The sequence below is a fragment of the Pristiophorus japonicus genome, chromosome 4 (genome assembly GCF_044704955.1).
Source record: "Pristiophorus japonicus isolate sPriJap1 chromosome 4, sPriJap1.hap1, whole genome shotgun sequence".
In the NCBI taxonomy this organism is placed as follows: domain Eukaryota; kingdom Metazoa; phylum Chordata; class Chondrichthyes; family Pristiophoridae; genus Pristiophorus; species Pristiophorus japonicus.
Window position 1 is genome coordinate 95,735,673 of NC_091980.1, and position 23,478 is coordinate 95,759,150.

General features: G+C 44.7%; 1 protein-coding gene across 1 annotated transcript in view; it reads left to right on the plus strand.

Annotated features, from left to right (window-relative positions):
• The window catches only part of LOC139263003 (ubiquitin domain-containing protein 2), a 125,617-nt gene that overhangs the window by 88,837 nt on the left and 13,302 nt on the right, over window positions 1-23,478 (plus strand). The window contains exon 2 of the mRNA XM_070878435.1: window positions 10,688-10,924. Within this exon, the coding sequence (XP_070734536.1) occupies window positions 10,688-10,924 (237 nt within the window). The remainder of the gene's footprint in view (window positions 1-10,687; window positions 10,925-23,478) is intronic.

A 23,478-nucleotide genomic window follows, 5' to 3' on the forward strand; every position in this document is an offset into this window, starting at 1 on the left:
CTCATAATCTTAAATACTTTTATCAAATAGCCTCTTAGTATTTTCAAGCAAGTAACATCTGTAGATAGTTAACCTCTGCTTAAAGATCTTGGGGCTGAAATTCAGGTTCCAAATAAGGCCCGTTACTGCCGTTTTGTGGCGGAATCGAGTGGCCGCTACGTTGCAATCGATGGGCCGCCCTTTAGCTCGGGGATTTTTCGGCCTGTCCCCACTTCCGTCCCGCTACTGCCAACCGCCGCAAGTGCGTCATCAAAATGTGCACCGCCACTCTCCCGTATCTCCAGAACACTCCGACCCAAATTCAAGTCAAAAAATCATTGCCCTGCCACATGGTGCTCCCGACAGCTTTCTCTATCGGTGCACCTTCTTCTGACTGTGTGCCACACGGCAGCCCTTGAAGGGGAGGGTGCACTGCTGCGGTCGCCATGTTTTCATTTTTGCCGCCCGACTTCCCAATTGGCCAGCAAAATATTGTCCACGGATTCGGTCGAGCCGCCAACAAGGAGCCTGGCACCCCCAATTGGGTGACAGGTGGCTGGCCCGCCCGAAACCCTCCCTGGTGGCTCAGTGGCTGAAGCTTAAAAAAAATCCCCGATTCTCTCCCCTTTAACGGAAGGGAGAGAGCGTGGTGATGCACATGCGCAGTGATATCAGCAGCAGAGACTCGATCCCGTCCCAATTTCCACCCCTCAGCAGGTCTTACCGCCGCACATCCACCCCCACTATGACTAATTTCCAGTCCGACGTCAAAAAAAGTTCAAAGTGCCTAAAATCGATCCAGAGTCTGTCTCATCGCTCCCGGCAGTAAAACCAGGTAAGAAATCGTTTGTGCGCCAGCTTTCTAGCATGCCTGAATTTTGGCCCCCTTACCTCTTAGTTCTAGAATGAATCTGGTAGTTCTGTTTTTCATTCCTTCAAGTAATTTTTCCTTTTTAGAGAGGAGAATTAAAACTCCACTCAGTGTAGTCTCCCCAAGAACAGATATAATTTTAGCATATTCTAGTTATACATCCTATTATGATTGGTATCCTATTTGCCTGTAAACATTGACCTAACTTGTCCACCCAAGCCTCCAAAATCTTTTCCTCAATATGATACTGCAAACATGTTTCCATTAGTACACACTATCCTTTTCTGTGCCAAATCACATAACTTTAATGCTTTTCGGTATTAAATTCCATCTGCCACTTCTCTGCTGAAACATCTATCTTGGCTAGATCTTATTGGATTTGTATACATATGCTCATTTTGCCACTGCTCCCATTTTTTGCATCATCTGCAAATTCCATCGTCCTAATCACCTACAAAAATTAGAAATAATAGCTGTCAAAACAGCGACGTGCAATTATCACACAGTCAAAGCCCTCTGCAGGGAAATGGGACCTGTGTGAACAAGGCAAGCAACTGCGTGTCTCTTCAATCAATCGGATTGAAGAAAGGAAAGAGAGATTACGAAGGTAATCTTGCGCAAAACATAAAAACGGATAGTAAAAGCTTTTACAGATATATAAAACGGAAAAGAGTGACTAAAGTAAATGTTGGTCCCTTAGAAGATGAGAAGGGGGATTTAATAATGGGAAATGTGGAAATGGCTGAGACCTTAAACAATTATTTTGCTTCGGTCTTCACAGTGGAAGACACAAAAACCATGCCAAAAATTGCTGGTCACAGGAATGTGGGAAGGGAGGACTTGAGACAATCACTATCACTAGGGGGGTAGTGCTGGACAGGCTAATGGGACTGAAGGTAGACAAGTCCCCTGGTCCTGATGAAATACATTCCAGGGTATTAAAAGAGATGGCGGAAGTTATAGCAGATGCATTCGTTATAACCTACCAAAATTATCTGGACTCTGGGGAGGTACCAGCGGATTGGAAAGCAGCTAATGTAACGCCTCTGTTTAAAAGAGGGGGCAGACAAAAGGCAGGTAACTATAGGCCAGCTAGTTTAACATCTGTCGTGGTGAAAATGCTTGAAACTATCATTAAGGAAGAAATAGCGGGACATCTAGATAGGAATAGTGCAATCAAGCAGACTCAGCATGGATTCATGAAGGGGAAATCATATTTAACTAATTTACTGGAATTCTTTGAGGATATCATGAGCATGGTAGATGGATGTGGTGTATTTAGATTTTCAAAAGGCATTCGATAAGGTGCCACACAAAAGGTTACTGCAGAAGATAAAGGTACGCGGAGTCAGAGGAAATGTATTAGCATGGATAGAGAATTGGCTGGCAAACAGAAAGCAGAGAGTCGGGATAAATGGGTCCTTTTCGGGTTGGAAATTGGTGATTAGTGGTATGCCACAGGGATCAGTGCTGGGACCACAACTGTTTACAATATACATGGATGACCTGGAAGAGGGGACAGAGTGTAGTGCAACAAAATTTGCAGATGGCATAAAGATTAGTGGGAAAGCGGGTTGTGTAGAGGACACAGAAAGGCTGCAAAGAGATTTAGATAGGTTAAGCAAATGGGCTAAGGTTTGGCAGATGGAATACAATGTCGGAAAGTGTGAGGTCATCCACCTTGGGGGGAAAAAAACAGTAAAAGGGAATATTATTTGAATGGGGAGAAATTACAACATGCTGCGATGCAGAGGGACCTGGGGGTCCTTGTGCATGAATCCCAAAAAGTTAGTTTGCAGGTGCAGCTGGTAATCAGGAAGGCGAATGGAATGTTGGCCTTCATTGCGAGAGGGATGGAGTACAAAAGCAGAGAGGTCCTTCTGCAACTGTGAGGCTGCACCTGGAGTATTGTGTGCAGTTTTGGTCACCTTACTTAAGAAAGGATATACTAGCTTTGGAGGGGGTACAGAGACGATTCACGAGGCTGATTCCAGAGATGAGGGGTTACCTTATGATGATAGATTGAGTAGACTGGGTCTTTACTCGTTGGAGTTCAGAAGGATGAGGGGTGATCTTATAGAAACATTTAAAATAATGAAAGGAATAGACAAGATAGAGGCAGAGAGGTTGTTTCCACTGGTCGGGGAGACTCGAACTAGGGGGCACAGCCTCAAAATACAGGGGAGCCCATTTAAAACCGAGTTGAGAAGGAATTTCTTCTCCCAGAAGGTTGTGAATCTCTGGAATTCTCTGCCCAAGAAAGCAGTTGGGGCTAGCTCATTGAATGTATTCAAGTCACAGATAGATAGATTTTTAACCAATAAAGGAATTAAGGGTTACGGGGAGCGGGCGGGTAAGTGGAGCTGAGTCCACGGCCAGATCAGCCATGATCTTGTTAAATGGCGGAGCAGGCTCGAGGGGCTAGATGGCCTACTCCTGTTCCTAATTCTTATGTTCTTATGAAGAATCCTTATAGAGGCATGCAGAATATAAACCAGGAAGTGTAAGTTAAAACATTTAATTCAATGTACTGAAAGTGAAATATGGGATGAAGAGAAAGAAAAAGGTTTTTTTATTTTAAATGTTTTAAATCTCCGACAGTAATTAAAATCTGAATGAATGAGACTCCACACGGGTAAAAGTAAATTTTCAGTGCCAGAGAAGTTTGGCAGTAATTAAGACAATCATGCTGTTAAAAATTCACTTGCATTTGAATGACAAGCCCTAACTTTTTCTGTTTAATGGGTATTTATTGAGTAAGTACCGCAACTTTGTAGGATCTTGTGGCGATATCGTTGGTATTTCTTCAGCGACTTGAGGTATCAACTGTACATCGCCGAGAACATGCAGAAATCAAGCACAGGCAGCGGAAAGAGCGTATGGCAAACCAGTCCCACCCACCCCTTCCGTCAATGACTGTTTGTCCCACCTGTGACACAGACTGTGGTTTCGTATTGGACCTAAGAACTCATGCTAAGAGTGGAAGCAAGTCTTCCTGAATTCTGAGGGACTGCCTATGATGACCGCAACTTTATGGGCTCAATTTCTCCGGGTCATTTGCAGCGTTTTATTGGCGCATGCCATTTTTTCTGCCATAAATATTTAATTCAAAGTTTCCCCCTGGAATCTGCGCCGGCGTAACTGCTTTAGTTACGATTTTTCTAGGTTAGGTTTTTTTTTGACGTCATGGGGGCGTTCCCTCATGTCTGCGCCAGTTTTCATTATTTTTCGCTGTTTGCCCCCAAAAATTTTATCTTAGATCGGTGTAACTGGCCACTCCCGAAAAACCTTCGGGTGAGTTAACAGAAAGCAGCGCACATTGAGAAATCAGCGCTGAAAGAAGCCAATGTTTTTCATCAAAGTTTTTGGAGGGAGTCAAAAACACTTTATTATGGATATTTAAAGTTCAACTTTTTTTTAACCTTTCAACGGAGTACATGGAAGTTCCTTGGATTTCTGAAGTGTTCATTTTTTGTTACTCCCACGCCACCTCTGAACATCTTCAAGCAGGGCTGGAGGGGGTCGTAGCGTCGGCCATCAGAATCGGCCCTGCGTCCGGACACGGGCTCAGGGCTCGGCTGGAAAACAAGCCCGGGGGAAAGGAGGGAAGTGGCGATCAGAAGGCTGCTGCACTGAGCCCGGGGAGGGAGGTATAGATCGGACGGCTGCTGCACTCGGCGCAATGAATTTGGTGGGGGGCGGGGGGAGGAGAAAGGGGGGGCAGAGCGGGAAGAGAGGAGAAGGGGGGGATTGGGGAAGAGGGGAGGAGAAAGGGGGGGTGTGGAAGAGGGGAGGGGGAGCGGGGGAGAAAGAGAAAGGGAGAAGTCACAAGACTCCAAGGGGGTGGGGTGGGGAAGGAGGGAGAGAAATCACAAGACCTGGGTGTGGTCCATCCATGCAGACCTTGGGGAGCGGCAACAAAGAACCTGTCCTGCCTGTCTTCCTGACATCTTGACCTCCTTGCAAAGGTAAAATTTTACCGTGGGGGCAATACTGACAATACCACACCTTGTGCAAGCCTTCTGCATGATGGTGCTACGTAGGAGACAATTGATTCGACATCATTGCATGAGGAACATTAGAGCCCGTAGAGTGCTGGGCAGGAGGCCTTGCCCACTTCGAGCATATCAAGACAGGCATTCGTACCTACAGTTGAGTGATGTAGTCTGTGTCAGAAGGCTGCGTTTCCGCAAAGAGGTTGTAACTGAGATCTGTGAGTTGGTGAAAGCAGACCTACAATCTAGAAGCGTCCGGAGGACTGTTGTCAGTTGAAGTGAAGGTTACAGCTGCACTTTAATTCTATGCCTCCGGATACTTTCAAGCTACAACTGGGGATGTGTGCGCCATTGCGCAGTAATTTTCTGCAACTTCCTCTGCTGGTGTCCAGATCCTGCCATCAGGTCTCAATCATAGTAGCGAGTGCCTCCACTTTATCCTATAACATAGAAACATAGAAAATAGGTGCAGGATTAGGCCATTCGGCCCTTCGAGCCTGAACCGCCATTCAATGAGTTCATGGCTGAACATGCAACTTCAGTACCCCATTCCTGCTTTCTCGCCATACCCCTTGATCCCCCTAGTAGTAAGGACTACATCTAACTCCTTTTTGAATATATTTAGTGAATTGGCCTCAACAACTTCCTGTGGTAGAGAATTCCACAGGTTCACCACTCTCTGGGTGAAGAAGTTTCTCCTCATCTCGGTCCTAAATGGCTTACCCCTTATCCTTAGACTGTGACCCCTGGTTCTGGACTTCCCCAACATTGGGAACATTCTTCCTGCATCTAACCTGTCTAAACCCGTCAGAATTTTAAACGTTTCTATGAGATCCCCTCTCATTCTTAACTCCAGCGAATACAAGCCCAGTTGACCCAGTCTTTCTTGATATGTCAGTCCCGCCATCCCGGGAATCAGTCTGGTGAACCTTCGCTGCACTCCCTCAATAGCAAGAATGTCCTTCCTCAAGTTAGGAGACCAAAACTGTACACAATACTCCAGGTGTGGCCTCACCAAGACCCTGTACAATTGTAGTAACACCTCTCTGCCCCTGTACTCAAATCCCCTCGCTATGAAGGCCAACATGCCATTTGCTTTCTTAACCGCCTGCTGTACCTGCATGCCAACCTTCAATGACTGATGTACCATGACACCCAGGTCTCTTTGCACCTCCCCTTTTCCTAATCTGTCACCATTCAGATAATAGTCTGTCTCTCTGTTTTTACCACCAAAGTAGATAACCTCACATTTATCCACATTATACTTCATCTGCCATGCATTTGCCCACTCACCTAACCTATCCAAGTCACTCTGCAGCCTCATAGCATCCTCCTCGCAGCTCACACTGCCACCCAACTTAGTGTCATCTGCAAATTTGGAGATACTACATTTAATCCCCTCGTCTAAATCATTAATGTACAATATAAACAGCTGGGGCCCCAGCACAGAACCTTGCGATACCGCACTAGTCACTGCCTGCCATTCTGAAAAGTACCCATTTACTCCTACTCTTTGCTTCCTGTCTGCCAACCAGTTCTCAATCCACGTCAGCGAATACTGAACCAAAGTACTTGTTCAATTGGTCTGCCATTTCTTTGTTCCCCGTTATGACTTCCCCTGATTCTGACTGCAGGGGACCTACGTTTGTCTTTACTAACCTTTTTCTCTTTACATATCTATAGAAGCTTTTGCAATCTGTTTTAATGTTCCTTGCAAGCTTCCTCTCGTACTCTATTTTCCCTGCCCTAATCAAACTCTCTCCTCCTCTGCTGAGTTCTAAATTTCTCCCAGTCCCTGGGTTCGTTGCTATTTCTGGCCACTTTGTATGCCACTTCCTTGGCTTTAATACTATCCCTGATTTCCCTTGATAGCCACGGTTGAGCCACCTTCCCTTTTTTATTTTTATGCCAGACAGGGATGTACAATTGTTGTAGTTCAGCCATGCAGTCTCTAAATGTCTGCCATTGCCCATCCACTGTCAACCCCTTGAGCATCATTCGCCAATCTATCCTAGCCAATTCACGCCTCATACCTTCAAAGTTACTCTTCTTTAAGTTCTGGACCATGGTCTCTGAATTAACTGTTTCATTCTCCATCCTTATGTAGAATTCCACCATGTTATGGCCATTCTTCCCCAAGGGGCCTCGCTTGCTAATTAATCCCCTCTCATTACACAACACCCAGTGTAAGATGGCCTCCCCCCGAGTTGGTTCCTCGACATATTGTTCTGGAAAACCATTCCTTATGCACTCCAGGAAATCCTCCTCCACCGTATTGCTTCCAGTTTGGTTAGCCCAATCTATATGCATATTAAAGTCACCCATGATAACTGCTGCACCTTTATTACATGCACCCCTAATTTCCTGTTTGATGCCCTCCCTAGCATCACTACTACTGTTTGGAGGTCTGTACACAACTCCCACTAACGTCTTTTGCCCTTTGGTGTTCTGCAGCTCTACCCATATAGATTCCACATTATCCAAGCTAATGTCCTTCCTAACTATTGCATTAATCTTCTCTTTAACCAGGAATGCTACCCCACCTCCTTTTCCTTTTATTCTATCCTTTCTGAATGTTGGATACCCTTGGATGTTGAGTTCCCAGCCCTGATCATCCTGGAGCCACGTCTCTGTAATCCCAATCACATCATATCTGTTAACATCTATTTGCACAGTTAATTCATCCACCTTATTACGGATACTCCTTGCATTAAGATACAAAGCCTTCAGGCTTGTTTTTTTAACACCCTTTGTCCTTGTAGAATTATGATGTAGTGTGGCCCTTTTTGTTTCTTGACTTTGTTCACTCGGCCTTCCACTATTGCTTTTTACCTTTCTACCATCTGTTTCTGACTCCATATTACTTCGCCCTGTCTCGCTGCATAGGTCCCATTCCCCTGCCATATTAATTTAAACACTCCCGAACTGCATTAGCAAATGTTACCTCCAGGACATCAGTTCCAGTCCTGCCCAAGTGCAGACCGTCCCTTTTGTACAGGTCCCACTTCCCCCAGAACTGGTTCCAATGTCCCAGGAATTTGAATCCTTCCCTCTTGCACCACTGCTCAAGCCACGTATTTATTCTAACTATCCTGCTCCCTCTACTCTGATTAGTATGTGGCACTGGTAGCAATCCAGAGATTACTACCTTTGAGGTCCTACTTTTTAATTTAACTCCTCGCTCCCTAAATTCAGCTTATAGGACCTCTTCCCGCTTCTTACCTATATCGTTGGTACCTACATGTACCACGACAACTGGCTGTTCACCCTCCCTCTCCAGAATGCTCTGCAGCCACTCCGAGACATCCTTGACCCTTGCACCAGGGAGGCAACATACCATCCTGGAGTCTCGGTTGTGGCCGCTCTTTAATTTTTGGTCCTTGCATTGCATCTTGTATTGCTGAGCTCCAATTTTTCCAATGCTCCCTCACAGCACTCAATGTTGTCACACACACAACTGGCTCTTTTAAAAATGTCCGATTGCCAACCCGGAGCTGTACTGCGCGTGCATGTCCATTGAAATGACATCAAAAACATCACTTTTTTTCCCGTGCGTGCGTCGAAGGTGCAGAATCGTTTTTTTCAGCACAGACAGCAGGCTCCACCCCCCGAGGCGAATGGACACTGCGTGGCGCCAAATTTGAATTATACATCGGGGAAACATTGTCAAAATATTTCTGGCCTAGAAAAATGGGCGTAACTCTGGCAATACGCCAGAAAACAGGCTTAGGCAAAATTGAACCCTATGTGTTTAAACGCCAAAACTCCTGCTGAGGAACTGGTGTAGCACGGCTTCTGGAGAAGCAGAGCAGCTCGGATAGCAACTTCTGTGATTTCTGTGTTTAACTGCGCATGTGTGGATACTGGATGTTGTGTCAGATTTACTCTTTAATAACAGTGAGCCACCGTTATTATTGCTGCAAAATCCAGGCCAATATCTACCTTGAGTTTCTGCACCTTTCCAGATATGTACTACTTGGTGATTTTAATGATTTCTTGTCTAATACAGTATTAATTTATTTTTGGCCATTTCTCCTCTAATTTCATTGATGAATACTGTGACAAAATAGTGGTTTAATATTTCAGCAACTTTCCTATGCTTAGTCATCATCTTTGCATTAAAATTCCGAGTGGCCTATTTTTTTTTTCATTCATTGATTGGATATAGGCATCATTGGCAAGGCCGGCATTTATTGCCCATTCTTAATTGCCCTCGAGAAGGTAGTGGTGAGCCGCCATTTCAGAGGCAGTTAAGAGTCAACCACATTGTTGTGGGTCTGGAGTCACATCCAGGCCAGACTGGGCAAATATGGCAGATTTCCTTCCATAAACCAGATAGGTTTTTACGACCATCCAGTAGTCTCATAGTCACCATAACTGATGCTAGATTTTTTTTAAATCTCCAGAATTATTTAATTCATTGAAGTTAAATTCCCCAGATCTGTGATGGGATTTGAACTCGTGTCTCCAGATCATTAGTCTTGACCTCTAGATTACTAGTCCAGTAACATAACCAACTATGCTACCTTGCTCCTCATGTCACTATGTATCCTTTGTTTACTTCTGATCTGTTTGAAGAAGTGTATTATTTTGCAGGTATATTTTTCTCGTATTTACTCTTGGGATCTCTTTAATTTCTTTATTTCTCAGTCTGTTTTCCTATCCTGTTTTGAATGCCTTCCATAACTTTGGTTGTCCATGCTGGCTTTGTTTTAGTTTGCCCATGATGTACGTCGGGGATAAATTGATTTTTGCATCTTAAAAAAATTCCTTTAAAACTTTTAATAGATTTTCTTGTCTTATTATTCTTTTACATATGTTCTATTGCAGTTTGCATGCAAACCCAGCTCATAGCATCTCAAACCACTTCTTTAAACTATTTGCTTCCAGAAATAATCATGCATTACATTACATTACATTACATTCTTACCACTTGATGTTCCTAGTTTCTGTTGAGCCGGCTGATGTTCCTCCATCAGTACTACCTTCCTTTTCTTTCTCATCTTTTTAATGTCATCGTTAGGTAATGAGTTGTTTGTATTTTGGCCTGGCAATAGATAGTAAACCATGAAAGTTGTGGTCTTTTTCTCATTGGCCACATCTAACTACAGAATTTCACATGATAACTTACCCTGTGATTGACTGCTTTAATGTCCCAATGTCTCTCACATACAAGGCAACATCTCCAGCCTATCTGTTTCCTACACCCCAATCTTTCCTGAATGCCCTGTGCCCTTGTAACTTGTATTAATTTCTATAGTCCTAGTGATGAGAGCTATTTTTATGTTTTGTTTATACTGTATTTTTAATTTTACAGAATGGCTTTACTTAGTTAAGGTGGAAATATTATCTGACCGTACACAAGGTAATATATAGGGTGTAATTTTCCAAGTACACGCTGATGGCCAATTCCTTGCCTGTTGCCAGTTCATATCATAAATCGTGCATCCAATATTTTATGTTGTGTTCTGGCGGTGGACAGCATTTCCTGTTGTTGACGTATTCTTGGAACATGATTGCTCCCTCCACATCTGCAATATACTGCAAACTAAGGTTCAACCAGACTCATGGTGTGAGCTGAATCACATTACTGCTTGAGACCCACCATAGTATGGTGTTCCGATTAATAAATTTGTATATTTTTACCAAAAATGGGGTGATGGAGGAAATGGTAATTATCACATGATTTCATAAACATTGATTTCAGAGTGTATATCTGAATAATAGAATATTGTAATATGCCGACATATTACAATAGTTTTAATAATACTGTAAGGGAAAATTACAATTTGATATAACTAATATATTGACTGATTTCTCTTGTCTTTGCATTTTGTTGCAGTGGCTTTGGGTCGCAATCAGCCCCTGAAAAAGGAAAAACCAAAATGGAAGAGTGATTACCCAATGACAGATGGGCAGTTACGTAGTAAGAGAGATGAATTTTGGGATACGGCGCCTGCTTTTGAAGGTCGAAAGGAGATTTGGGATGCCCTCAAGGCTGCAGCACATGCTTTCGAAAGTAATGATCATGAACTCGCCCAGGCAATCATTGATGGTGCAAGTATAACATTGCCACATGGTAGGTTGTTTTATACTGTACATGTTGCATTTCATTTTACTTGATTCTGGCTTGGAATTGGTTCCAATCTGAGATACTGTTCAGATTATATCGTGTCATTGTACACATGGACCAGTAAATGGCCTACTAAATCCAGGAATTTCCGAAGGAAAGTACTGTGTAGTATGATGTTATATGCCATTTTCTACATGGTTTAAAAAATATACTAGTCTGAATTGTGTGGTTGAAATAGCATTGCATTATTAGTAACCAGACGATTAAGATGTTTTATTTTAATGAAAGCGTTAATCTATTAAGAATTAATGGGCTAACATCTTAAAATAAGATAAAGCAATTTCAAATTGATTTTGTTAATGTTGCACAATGCAATTTTAACCCTATAGCATCCTCATAATCATCTTTGGGTAGCAGAATTAATATTCTGTAGTATTCTATCACGTTTGATCAGTTATAATCTTGGTCAAGATCGCTGTGTTTTGCATTGAAGTGTAATGTGAGTTTCCTGACAACTTGGGCGTGCGTTGGTGATTGTAATGTGTTATAGTTCTTAGAACTTATGATATAACTCTTTGAACTGTGTGCAATTTCTTACAGTAAATCAGAATTTGATTTGACAGTTTAGAGGTCTAATATTGCAGCTTATTTTAATCACACAAGATTAGTATGTGATAGAATTCTGAATTCTTTGCCATTGTCTTTAAAGACAGAATTAGAAATTTACAGATTTAATATTTACAGAAGCTCGCCAGTAGTCTAAACCCCACATTGCAACCCCCATAGCTAACAAATTTGAAATCTCCACCCCCCCACTGCAATACTGCCAAACCCAAGACGCCTGCCTCATTGTTAGCAAATGGGGTGACCGCCTAAGGGTGATAGTGGAGATGGGGATGATGGGAGTGTGTTCAGTGAAGAGGATGTCACAAAGTCTCCACTCTCACTGTGCTACTGTCAGACCCCCAGGTTTTGTGTCTCCTGCTGACTGCTGTCAAACCCCAAGACTCCTACCCAGTTCTATCAAATGGAAGACATAGGGATGGGTCAGATGGTGTGTAATGCTGGTCATGGAACAAAGTCCATTCTTATCACCCGCAGCTGCCAGATTCTGGGGCCGAAATTCAGCTCCCAAAAAAAAAGGCTGCTTACCGCCGGAAAGCGGCGACCAAGTGGCGGAGTCGAGTGGCTGCTGACTTCTGGTCCAATAGCGCTGTCATTGAAATTCAGTTCATGGATTTTTCTGACGGTCCCCACTTCCGCCCCACCATTGACAACCGGTCCTAGTTCATAATCAAAGCGCGCACTGCCGATCTCCCGCTCCTCCAGCGAAATTCAGCTTTAAAAATCTTCCATCCGCCGAGCGGTGCCCCCGACAGCCTTTTCTGTCAGTGCACCTTGTTTTCTGTGTGCACGACTTGGCTGCGCGGCGGCCATTAAAGACGAGGGCCCATTGCCGCGGCCGTCTTTTTTTTTCCCCGGCCAAATCAGATCAGCCGACCAATTATGCCCTGAGGTTCCGGCTCTGCTGATGATTGACAGCGGCACTGACTCAGTCCCGCCTCCACTTCTGCCCCTCGAGTGCTTACCTCCACACTTTCGCCCCCATTATGACCGACTTCCGGGCTGCTTTAAAAAAAAACGACAGAGTTGAATTTTGCGAAAGAGACGACCCCATCCGACGCGGTGGAAAAAACACTTCAGGATCGGTAGGTATGACTCATTTTGGGCAGGGCTGAATTTCGGCCCCTCTTTCTTTTGCTCTAGCAAGTACTTGACTGAGTGATCAACAATCATTTGTGAGCTAATCTAAACAGTGGTTTATCCTCAATTTTTTAATCACACTCTACACGTAAATAGCCAATTGCATGTCTGCTTGTGCATATCCAGTGGCGCATGGTGATGTAAGTTGGACCTAAATAAGAGTAACTCTGCATTCTATAGTAATTACTGCGAATAAAAGTCTTATTTTACCCATGTTGGTGAATGTGCGTTCAGACATGAACAAGGCCCAAGATTTCCACGACCTAGTGGATGATTTTACTGATATCCTGGCTTTGACTGAAACTATGCTCACAGGTAGTGACATATTGACCTTTACTGAAGCTTCGCCGCATTTTCACCATTGGCCCTGCCCAAACTGCCATGGTTGGCAGTGTGATCCTTATCACCAAATCACATCTCGGTTTCTTCCCCCTACTCCTCTAGTACTTTCTCATCTGTTGAGCACCTCATCGTATTTTACCTCTCTCCTTTTAAATCCTCATTGTCTATTTGTCACCAAGCATCACCCTACATTTCTTACCAAGCTACCCTCCTTCAGCCTCTCCTCTGAGTGACTGACTCCTCATTCTTGATCATTTTAATCTTCATCTCTGCTCCCCTTTCCTTCTTTCCTCTGAATCCACATACCTCTTCATTCTCAAGGCCACCTCTCTACTTTGCCATCTCCTGGCCTCTCTACTCCCATGGTCTCTATCAAACAACACCATCTCCAACCATTTTCTTGTATCCCTCACTACACACATCCCTATACACCATCCAACCCCACTTCCTTCTGTGTCTGGAAATAAAAACTTTCTATCACATCACTTATACCACTGCACTTTGTAAATCCCAATTAACTAGCCTGCAACTCTGAACAAGTGGGAGGTGTTCATGGACTTTTATCACTCAGATTGAGACTATTAATTCAGCTGCTGTTGCTTCCCACCCCCCACCACCCCGTTTCCCCTTGTCTACCAAGCCAAACCTCCCCCTGCCCTAACCCTCAACCAATGTCTTTCTCCAGTTTCTCTGCTATCTCCCTTACTGCCTTCTCTGAACTCATATTGTCCATGAGATCCACCTTCTGCTTCCTTGACCCCATTCCCACGAAACTGCTAACAACCCAACTTCCCTTCCTGCCCCCATGTATGCTGGCTTAAACGATTCCCTCTCATTTGGTACTGTCCCTCTCTTTCAAAACCATCAGCACCACCGCCTCAAAAAAAAAACACTCTCAAACCACCCTGTCCTTGCAAGCTACTGCCTTATCTCCAATTTCTATCTTCTCCCAAAGTTCTTGAACATGTTGTCGGCTTCCAAATGCATGCCCATCTTTCCTGCAACTCCAATCAGGTTTCCCTCTCTGCCACGGCCTTGACCAAAGTCATAAATGACATCCTTTGTGACTGATGCATTATCCCTCCTTGACCTGTCTGCAAGCTTTAACAAGGTTGACCACTCCATCTTCCTCCCAACACTTTTCCTCCATTGTCCGGATGAGTAGGATTACCCTTGCTTCGTTCACTCTTAACTATCTTCGTCAGAGTATCTCCAGCAATGGCTGAGACATTGCCGACAGTGGTATGATGAAAGCAGTGGGTAATACAAATCATGAATGTGAAGTAGAAACTGTAGGGATCCCAAACTAATTTCTGGGCACTACCCTTCAGCATTTTACCTTCCCTCCTACTTTGACATTCATCATAGGCAGTCCCTCGAAATCGAGGAAGACTTGCTTCCACTCTTGGAATGAGTCCTTAGGTGGCGGAACAGTCCAATATGAGAGCCACAGTCCCTGCCACAGGTGGGTCAGACTGTTGTTGAGGGTAAGGGAGGGTGGGACAGGTTTGCTGCACATTCTTTCCGCAGCCTGCGCTTGTTTTCTGCATGCACTCGGCAATGAGACTCGAGGTGCTTAGCACCCTCCCGGATGCACTTCCTCCACTTAGGACGGTCTTTGGCCAGGGACTTCCAGGTGTCGGTGGGGTGTTGCACTCTATCAGGAAGGCTTTGAGGGTGTCCTTGTAACGTTTCCTCTGTACACCTTTGGCTCGTTTGCCATGAAGGAGTTCTGAGTAGAGTGTTTGCTTTGGCAGTCTCGTGTCTGACATGCAGACAATGTGGCCTGCCCAGCGGAGCTGATCAAGTGTGGTCAGTGCTTCAATGCTGGGCATGTTGGCTTGGCCGAGGACACTAATGTTAGTGCGTCTGTCCTCCCAGGGGATTTGTAGGATCTTGTGGAGGCATCGTTGGTGATATTTCTCCAGCGACTTGAGGTGCCCACTGTACATGGTCCATGTCTCTGAACCATACAGGAGGACGGGTATTACTACAGCCCTGTAGACCATAAGCTTGGTGGTAGATTTGAGGGCCTGGTCCTCTTTTCCTCAGACGGCCGTGCTGGCGCACCGGAGGCGATGTTGAATCTCCTCATCAATGTCTGCTTTTGTTGATGAGAGACTCCTGAGGTATAGGAAATGGTCCACGTCCAGGACCACGCCATAGATCTTGATGACTGGGGGGGGCAGTGCTGTGCAGCGAGGACAGGCTGGTGGGAGTTCTTTGTCTTACAGATGTTTAGCGTAAGGCCGATGCTTTTGTATGCCTCAGTAAATACGTCGACGATGTCCTGGAGTTCAGCCTCTGAATGTGCGCAGACGCAGGCGTTGTCCACGTACTGTAGCTCGACGACAGAGGTTAGGGTGATCTTGGACCTGGTATGGGAACGGCGAAGGTTGCCCAGCTTCCCACTGGTTCTGTAGTTTAGTTCCACTCCAGCGGGGAGCTTGTTGACTGCGAGGTGGAGAATGGCAGTGAGGAAGATTGAGAAGAGGGTTGGGGCAGCCCTGTTTGACCCCGGTCCGGACATGGATTGGGTCTGTAATGGATCCGTTGGTAAAGATCACGGCTTGCATGTCGTTGTGGAGCAGTCGGAGGATGTTGACGAACTTTTGGGGGCATCCGAAATGGAGGAGGACACTCCATAGACCCTTGCGGTTGACAGTGTCAAAGGCCTTTGTAAAGTCGAAGAAGGCCATGTATAAGGGCTGGCGCTGCTCCCTGCATTTTTTCCTGCAGCTGTTGCGCTGCAAAGATAATGTCCATTGTGCTCTGTAGGAAACAAAATCCGCACTGTGACTCCGGGAGGAGCTTCTCGGCCATAGGGAGAAGATGGTTGAGGAGGACTCTAGCGACAACTTTGTCAGTGGCTGATAGCAGGGAGATTCTTCTGTAGTTGCTGAAGTCGAACTTGTCCCCTTTTTTAAAGATGGGCACGATCACTGCATGTCTGAGATCTCCCAGCATGCTCTCCTCCCCCCAGATGAGAGAGATGAAGTCATGTATCCACACCAACAGCGCCTCTCCGCCATACTTTAGTGCCTCAGCAGGGATTCCATCCGCTCCCATAGCCTTGTTGTTCTTGAGCTGTCTTATGGCTTTTTCTACCTCGTACAGTGTTGGGGTTTTACTGAGGTGGTGGCGGGTTGCATGCTGCGGGATCGAGTCGAGAACACTCGAGTCAAAGGCAGAGTCTCGATTGAGGAGATCTTCGAAGTGCTCCCTCCAGCAGGACCTGACTGCCTCGGTGTCCTTGATGAGTGTTTCCCTGTTCTTTGCCAGCAGTGGGGTGGGGCCTTGGAAGTTTGGACCGTAGGTGGCCTTGACTGCAATGAAGAATCCTCACACATCATGGCTGTCGGCCAGTTGTTGTATCTCCTGTGCTTTCTTCATCCACCACCTGTTCTTTAGGTCCCGGGTTTTTTGTTGGACCTCAGCCTTGAGCCGCCTGTAATATTGCTTTGCTGCTCCCGAGTTGGGTTGTTGCTTAAGGCTCAGAAATGCTCTGTGCTTGCAATCTATTAGTTCTTGGATCTCCTGATCATTCTCATCAAACCAGTCCTGGTGTTTTCTGGTTGAATGACCAAGTGTCTCTTTGCAGGCACTGGTTATGGAGGCCTGGAGGGTAGACCAAGCGCTGTGGGCATTCTGCGTCTCAGGGTCATCAAAGCACGCCAGATTAGCTGTGAGGTGCTAGCTGTATAGGGCTCTCTTAGCTGGATCTTTAAGTGTCCCAGCATTGACTATTTTGCGGCACTGCTTCTGCTGTCCCCTCCGCTTTGGGACTATGTTGATGTTGATGATGGATCGGATTAGGCGATGGTCCGTCCAGCAGTCATCAGCTCCTGTCATGGCGCGGGTGATGCGCACATCCTCGGACAATGACCTAGTTGAGTAGGTGCCAATGTGTGGAGCGAGGGTGTTGCCATGATGCCTTGTATCTCCAGCAATGCTTGGTTCACTCTTAACTATCTTAGTCAGAGTATCTCCAGCAATGGCTGAAGACATTGCCGACAGTGGTATGATGAAGGGAGTGGGGAATACAAGTCATGAATGTGAAGTAGAAACTGTAGGAATCCCAAACCTAATTTCTGGGGCACTAGCTTCAGCATTTTACCTTCCCACCTACTTTGACGTTACTACCCTAGCAAGTACCTGCTGCTTCCTTGTCTTCAGGCAATTTCTTCTTCATTCCCAGGTTTTATCTTTTATCAGGTGTGCTCACTGCTTTAAGCTTAAGTTGCATCCTTTCCTGCTAAAGTTTGTCAGATGCTTTTTGTAAGTCTAGGTACAACACATGGGGCTTTCCACAGTCTAGCAGGGATATCACTTCCTCAAAGAAGTCAGGGATGGTCAGAGTGGATCTTCACTTGAACCAGTGTTGCCTGGTTGTTTACTGAGTTGTGATGCAGGTAATCCTCAAGTCTATCCCTGTTGATGGGAATATCTACAGTAACAATACAGGTGAGGTGGTGTCTATAGTAATAATATGGTGGGGAGGTATCTATAGTAATAAAGGGGAGCTGTTAACGAATGTAAAAGTAAAGGAGAGGGTGAGGGGGCATCCATACCCATGCAGGTTCTCCCCGCACACTCATTCACTGAACTTTACTAGACTGAACAGGGAATGTGTAGGAAATTGATTTAAAACAATAAGGGCCAGATGCTGTAGGGCTGGGGGAGTGTGTAGAACATATTGTCGAAGGAATGTTTGCATGAGAACAGTGGGAACATATTGGTATGCTGAAATTAGACTGAAGATCAAATGGTTGTAGGATAGTGACCTCAAAGTTTGGGGGAGATTTGCACAAACTGCTGGGATAATGAATTGTTTTATCTATTTGTAAATTATTGGTATGTTAATAAGGTGAGATAAAGGAGGCTTGTGTGCAGTATTAACACCAGCATGGACCATTTGACCTGAACGGCCTGTTTCTGTGCTTGTAATTCTATGTAATAGTTCCCATTATTTTACATAGTATTGATGCAAGACTGATGGGTCTGTAGTTGGATCTAGTTTGTCATCCTTTTTAAACCTGAGCACAAGGTTAATCTGTTTCTATTCTAGCAGGACTTTCCCAGCGTTCATCATAATGGCCATCAACACTTCAAAATCTCATGTCCCATTTATAAATTTGGGAAAACTGCGATCTGTCACTGAGGATGTTTTAGTTTTGAGTCATTATAGTCTGTCTCGGACCTACATCTTTTGTGTCAAACCAAGAACTGCATGTTGTAGTTAATCTGGCAAGATCTAATGTTCCTGAGGTATTATTTTGGATTGTGGAAATGAATACTTTCTGCCTCTAGATCAGTTTACAAGGATCTGTTGTTCCCTGTTAAGTCATAGATGCTAGGCCTGATGGCAGCAGCCATTTTCCTGACTCATCATGTGACTAAGATCCCTGCAGCTGTATGTGCTCATCTAGTCATCTCTCCAGAGCTTCACTCTCCCAACCATTAAGGATCAACTGGGCTTCAGCCCTCGACCTTGCATAACAGAACAACTTTACGTACTCCTCCCCACCTCCAACCCTCAGCTGCGCCATCAGTGGAAGAGCTTTCTGCTATCTGGAATTCTGTTTTTAAACCCTTTCACCTTGTACATATCTGCTCACCTTAAAGAGGCTCCTCAAAAGCTATTTCTTCAACTACATTAAGTTTTCTCCAAATCCCTGCTCAATGTCCAAATTCCTCCTTGCCCCTTCACCTTTGTAAAATACCTTGGGGCATCATGCCAATTGTGTTGTAAAAGTACAAGTTTTTAAGAAAAGGGGTCAAAAGTGTTCCAGTTGGCACACTAGGAAGGTCGTGAAAGCTTTGGAGAGGGTACAGAAGAGATTTACTAGAATGGTACCCGGGATGCAGGATTACAGTTATATGGATAGACTGGAAAGGCTGGGGTCATTTTCCTTGGAGCAGAGAAGACTATAAGATTTGATAGAGGTGGTTAAAGTCATGAAAGGTTTAGATAGAATAAATAAAGAGAAATTGTTTTCAGTGGCTGAAGGGTCGATAACCACAGCGCACAGATTTAAGATAATTGGCAAAAGAACCAGAGGCGACAGGAGGAAAAACCTTTTTATGCGAGTGTTTAGGATTTGGAATGCACTGTCTGATAGGGTGATGGATACAGATTCAATCGTAGCCTTCAAAAGGGAACTGGATAAATACTTGAAGGAGAAAATATTGCAGGGATATGGGGAAAGAGTGGGGGAGTCGGACTAATTGGGTTGATCTTCAAAATTTGATGGATCAAATGGCCTCCTGTGCTGTACTACTTTATAATTCTATAGCCTGGTGAGTGCTATCTTCTTCTGTTCCCCACAACTCTTTTGGAGTACCTCCAGCATCTGTTTAACATTGGTTTAAAATCAGTTCTATTCAGGTTAGTTGAGGTTGTTTCAGTTCTTTATGAACCAGTTGCATTTGAATTATCATACTCGCTTAACTGATGGCATTTTTGTTTAAAATGCTAGTGTTTATAGCATAGTACCTGTTACCATCAAAAGTACTGCTCAAAACTGGTGTTTTGCCATTTCAAATTAGTTCCTTATCTGAGTCCAGCACTGGTTGACAGGCACAAGAATCAGCTGGTGTTACATTGAGTAATGAGCACTCGGTTCACTGGTACATAAAACAAACTCGGAGATACATTGTTGTCATTTTAAATGAGGAAAATTTAATGCTTCAGAGGTGTTCACCAATTTATAAATCCATGTACTTCAAAACTACAGAACAGAGAGGTTAAGTGGACCTTTGGAGACTGAAAGGCTGGACTTTGTACTTCAGTGAAGTCAGCTAATTAAAGATATATTTCTGCTTTGGGCGCAATCAGTGATTCTGGTGAAAATTCAAAGTTTCATTAATTTTGATAAGTTTCTCTTCCCCCCCCCCCCCCCCCAAGTTTCCGCTCAAACACATTTATATATCATCAAATGTAAAATCCACCATAAACCAACGTGTTTTATATGTAATTTTTTTTTATTGCTTTAAAAAAATTCCTTGATGTATTTAAGAGTGGTAACTAGGTGCAGTTTGATTAATACAGCTGAAAATAGTTTTATCACAAAAAATACGCATTTTCAATCAATGTCTAGTCCACCAACGGTGAGTAGCCCGATTTTAAATAACTGAAAATTGTTTTCAAAAAACTATACAGAACCATTTGCTAGTTATATTGGTAGGTTGCTTAGTAAATTAAAACAAATTATATTCAAAAGCTTTTAAAACATGCATATGAGTGCCCTTACACACACACAAAATCTTAATTTTAAAAGTCTCCTCGAAGGCCCGCAAATGGGCGCAATTAGCGGAAACTCGCAATGGTGATTGATTTGATCTGGGGCCATGGACAGTTTTTTGTCAGGCCTAGCTTCTAGTGTAATGTTTTTTAAACTACTGCAAAACATTGTGGAAACTCAGATTTGCACTGGACCTAATTTGCGCTTGAAATTATGCGGTTTTTTGCACCAGTTTGACTAATTTTGAGCAAATTACACTGGAAATAACAGTGCAACCTGAGATCAATTAGACTATGTAACTGAGTAGCCTGCGTAACAGGTGAAGTTTTCAAATGTGTAAAATACATTGGGATTAACAAACTGCAAATCATGGGGATTTGGAATCAGTGCAGTGTCACTTGAGAAACTGCTCTTCAAATGAGTACTTAAAATGATGAGAGATTAAGTCAGGTAAAATACACACTCAATTATATGCAATTGAGTGTGTTGTAATAATTATGGGTGGAGGTAAGAAATAACAAGGGGCAGAAAACACTGGTGGGATAAGTTTATAGGCCCCCTAACAGTAGCTATACTGTTGGACAGAGTATTAATCAACAAATCATAGGAGCTTGTAACTAAGTTAATGCAATAATTGTGGGAAATCTTAATCTTCATATAGACTGGGCATATCAAATTGGCAAAGGTAGCCTGGTAAACAGGTTCATGGAATGCATTTGTGACGGTTTCCTAGAACAATATATCGTAGGACCAAATGGGGAACACACTATTTTAGATCTTGTATTGTGGAATGAGACGGGGTTAATTAGTAATCTCATAGTAAATGATTGAGGAAGAGTGATCATAATATGCTAGAATTTTTCACATTGGGTTTGAGAGTGAGATACTCCAATCAGACACTAGTCTTAAACTTAAATAAAGTCAATTACAAAGATATGAGGGGTAAGTTGGCTAAGGTACATTGGGAAATTAGATTAAAAGATGTGACAGTAGATAAGCAGTGGCAAACATTTAAATAAATATTCCCAAATTCTCAATGAATATATATTCTATTGAGAAATAAAAACTCCACAGGAAAAGTGATTCACCTATGGCTAACTAAAGAAGATAAGGATAGTATTAGATTAAAAGAAACTTATAATGTTGCACAAAATAGTAAGCCCAAGGATTGGGAGAGCTTTAGAAATCAGCAAAGGATGACAAAAAATTGATAAAAAGGGAGAAAATAGAATATGACAAACTAGCAAGAAATATAAAAATAGATTGTAAGAGCTTCTACAAATATGTAAAAGAAAGAGAGTAGCAAAAGTAAGCATTGTCCCTTAGAGGCTGAGACAGGAGAAATTGTAATGGGAAATAAGAAAATGGCAGAGACTTCAAATAAATATATTGGGCCCAAGTTTCCGCACGCGCCTAGAACGGCGCAGTCCCGACCTGGACGCCCGTTTTTCACGCCACAAAGTGCGCCTAAAAAAATCCTCCGTATTCTCCACCTCCCTGCAGGTCCTCTGGCCCTCGGCGTGGCGCAGCGCAGCACGAGCTGTGGGGGGGGGCGGAGCCAGGTCCCTGCGCTGAAAACAGTGCCGGGACCTCTGCACATGCGCGCTACAGTGGGCACGCAAGTGCAGTAGCTCCAGGCACCCGAAACTGTGGGAGGGGCCTGAAGCACGCAGCCCCTAGCCCTGGCCAAATGGCCTCACTGGGGCTGTGTGAATAAGGCTCCCCCCATGGCCAGCTCCTGCTCCCCCCCCCCCCCCCGCCTCCAGACCGACACCCGCTCCCCCCCCCCCCCCTCTCCCCCGGACTGGACCCGACCCGATTCCCGCTCCTGCTCCCCCCCCCCCGGACCGGACCCGACTCCCGCTCCGCCCCCCCAGACTGGACCTGACCCGACTCCTGCTCCCGCTCCCCCCCCGACTGGACCCGACCCGACCCGCTCTCCCCCCCCCCCCCCCCCCCCCCCCGGACTGGACCCGACCCGACTCCTGCCCGCCCCCCCCCTACTGGACCCGACCCGATTCCCGCTCTTTCTCCCCCCCCCCCCCCCCCCCCCCCGACTGGACCCGACCCGACTTCCGCCCCCGGACTGGATCCGACCTGACCTCCCCCTCCCCGACCTGACCTCTCCCTCCCCCCTCCTCCCTCCCTCTCTCTCTCTCCCTCCCTCCCTCCCTCCCTCCCTCCCCCCGACCCAACGCCACCTACCTGTAAATCTGGTGCTGGGGGCGGGCCCTGCCCGAAGTCTCGGGCCGGCCCGTTCAGGCTTCGATCCCGAAAGGCCTGCCTGAAGCACTTTCACACAGGTAGGAAGATGGTTTATTTAATGTTTTCTTTGCTTATAAATGTTTATTCAGGTTGGATTTATTTGTATAAGTATAAATAAGGATTTATTATAGAATTTAATGACTTCCCTTCCCCCCCCCCCCCCCCCCACCTCGTTCTGGGCGCCTAATTTGTAACCTGCGCCTGATTTTTTATGTGTAGAACAGGTTTTTTCAGTTCTACAAAAATCTTCACTTGCTCCATTCTAAGTTAGTTTGGAGTATGTTTTCACTGTGGAAACTTTGAAATCAGGCGTCAGTGGCTGGACACGCCCCCTTTTGAAGAAAAAATTCTGTTCCAAAGTGGAACTGTTCTACCTGACGAACTGCAGAAAAAAAATGTGGAGAATTGCGATTTCTAAGATAGTCCATTCTCCACCAGTTGCTCCTAAAAATCAGGCGCAAATCATGTGGAAACTTGGGCCCTTTGTATCTAAGTTCACAGTCTAAGATGCAAAACACCTACCAAATTTCGTGGGGAACCATTGGGCTAATGAGAGAGAGGAAGTTAAAGTAATTAGGATCAGCAGTGAAAAAGTGCTCGAGAAACTAATGGGACTAAAAGCCAACAAATCCCTGGATAGCATTGCTGGTTAAGGAGGAAATTAAGGCAATAGTTCGGAAGGACATTAGCTTGGATGATGTGGAATCTATATGGGTAGAGCTGCAGAATACCAAAGGGCAAAAAACGTTAGTGGGAGTTGTGTACAGACCTCCAAACAGTAGTAGTGATGTTGAGGAGGGCATCAAACATGAAATTAGGGGTGCGTGCAATAAAGGTGCAGCAGTTATAATGGGTGACTTTAATATGCACATAGATTGGGTTAACCAAACTGGAAGCAATACGGTGGGGGAGGATTTCCTGGAGTGCATAAGGGATGGTTTTTTA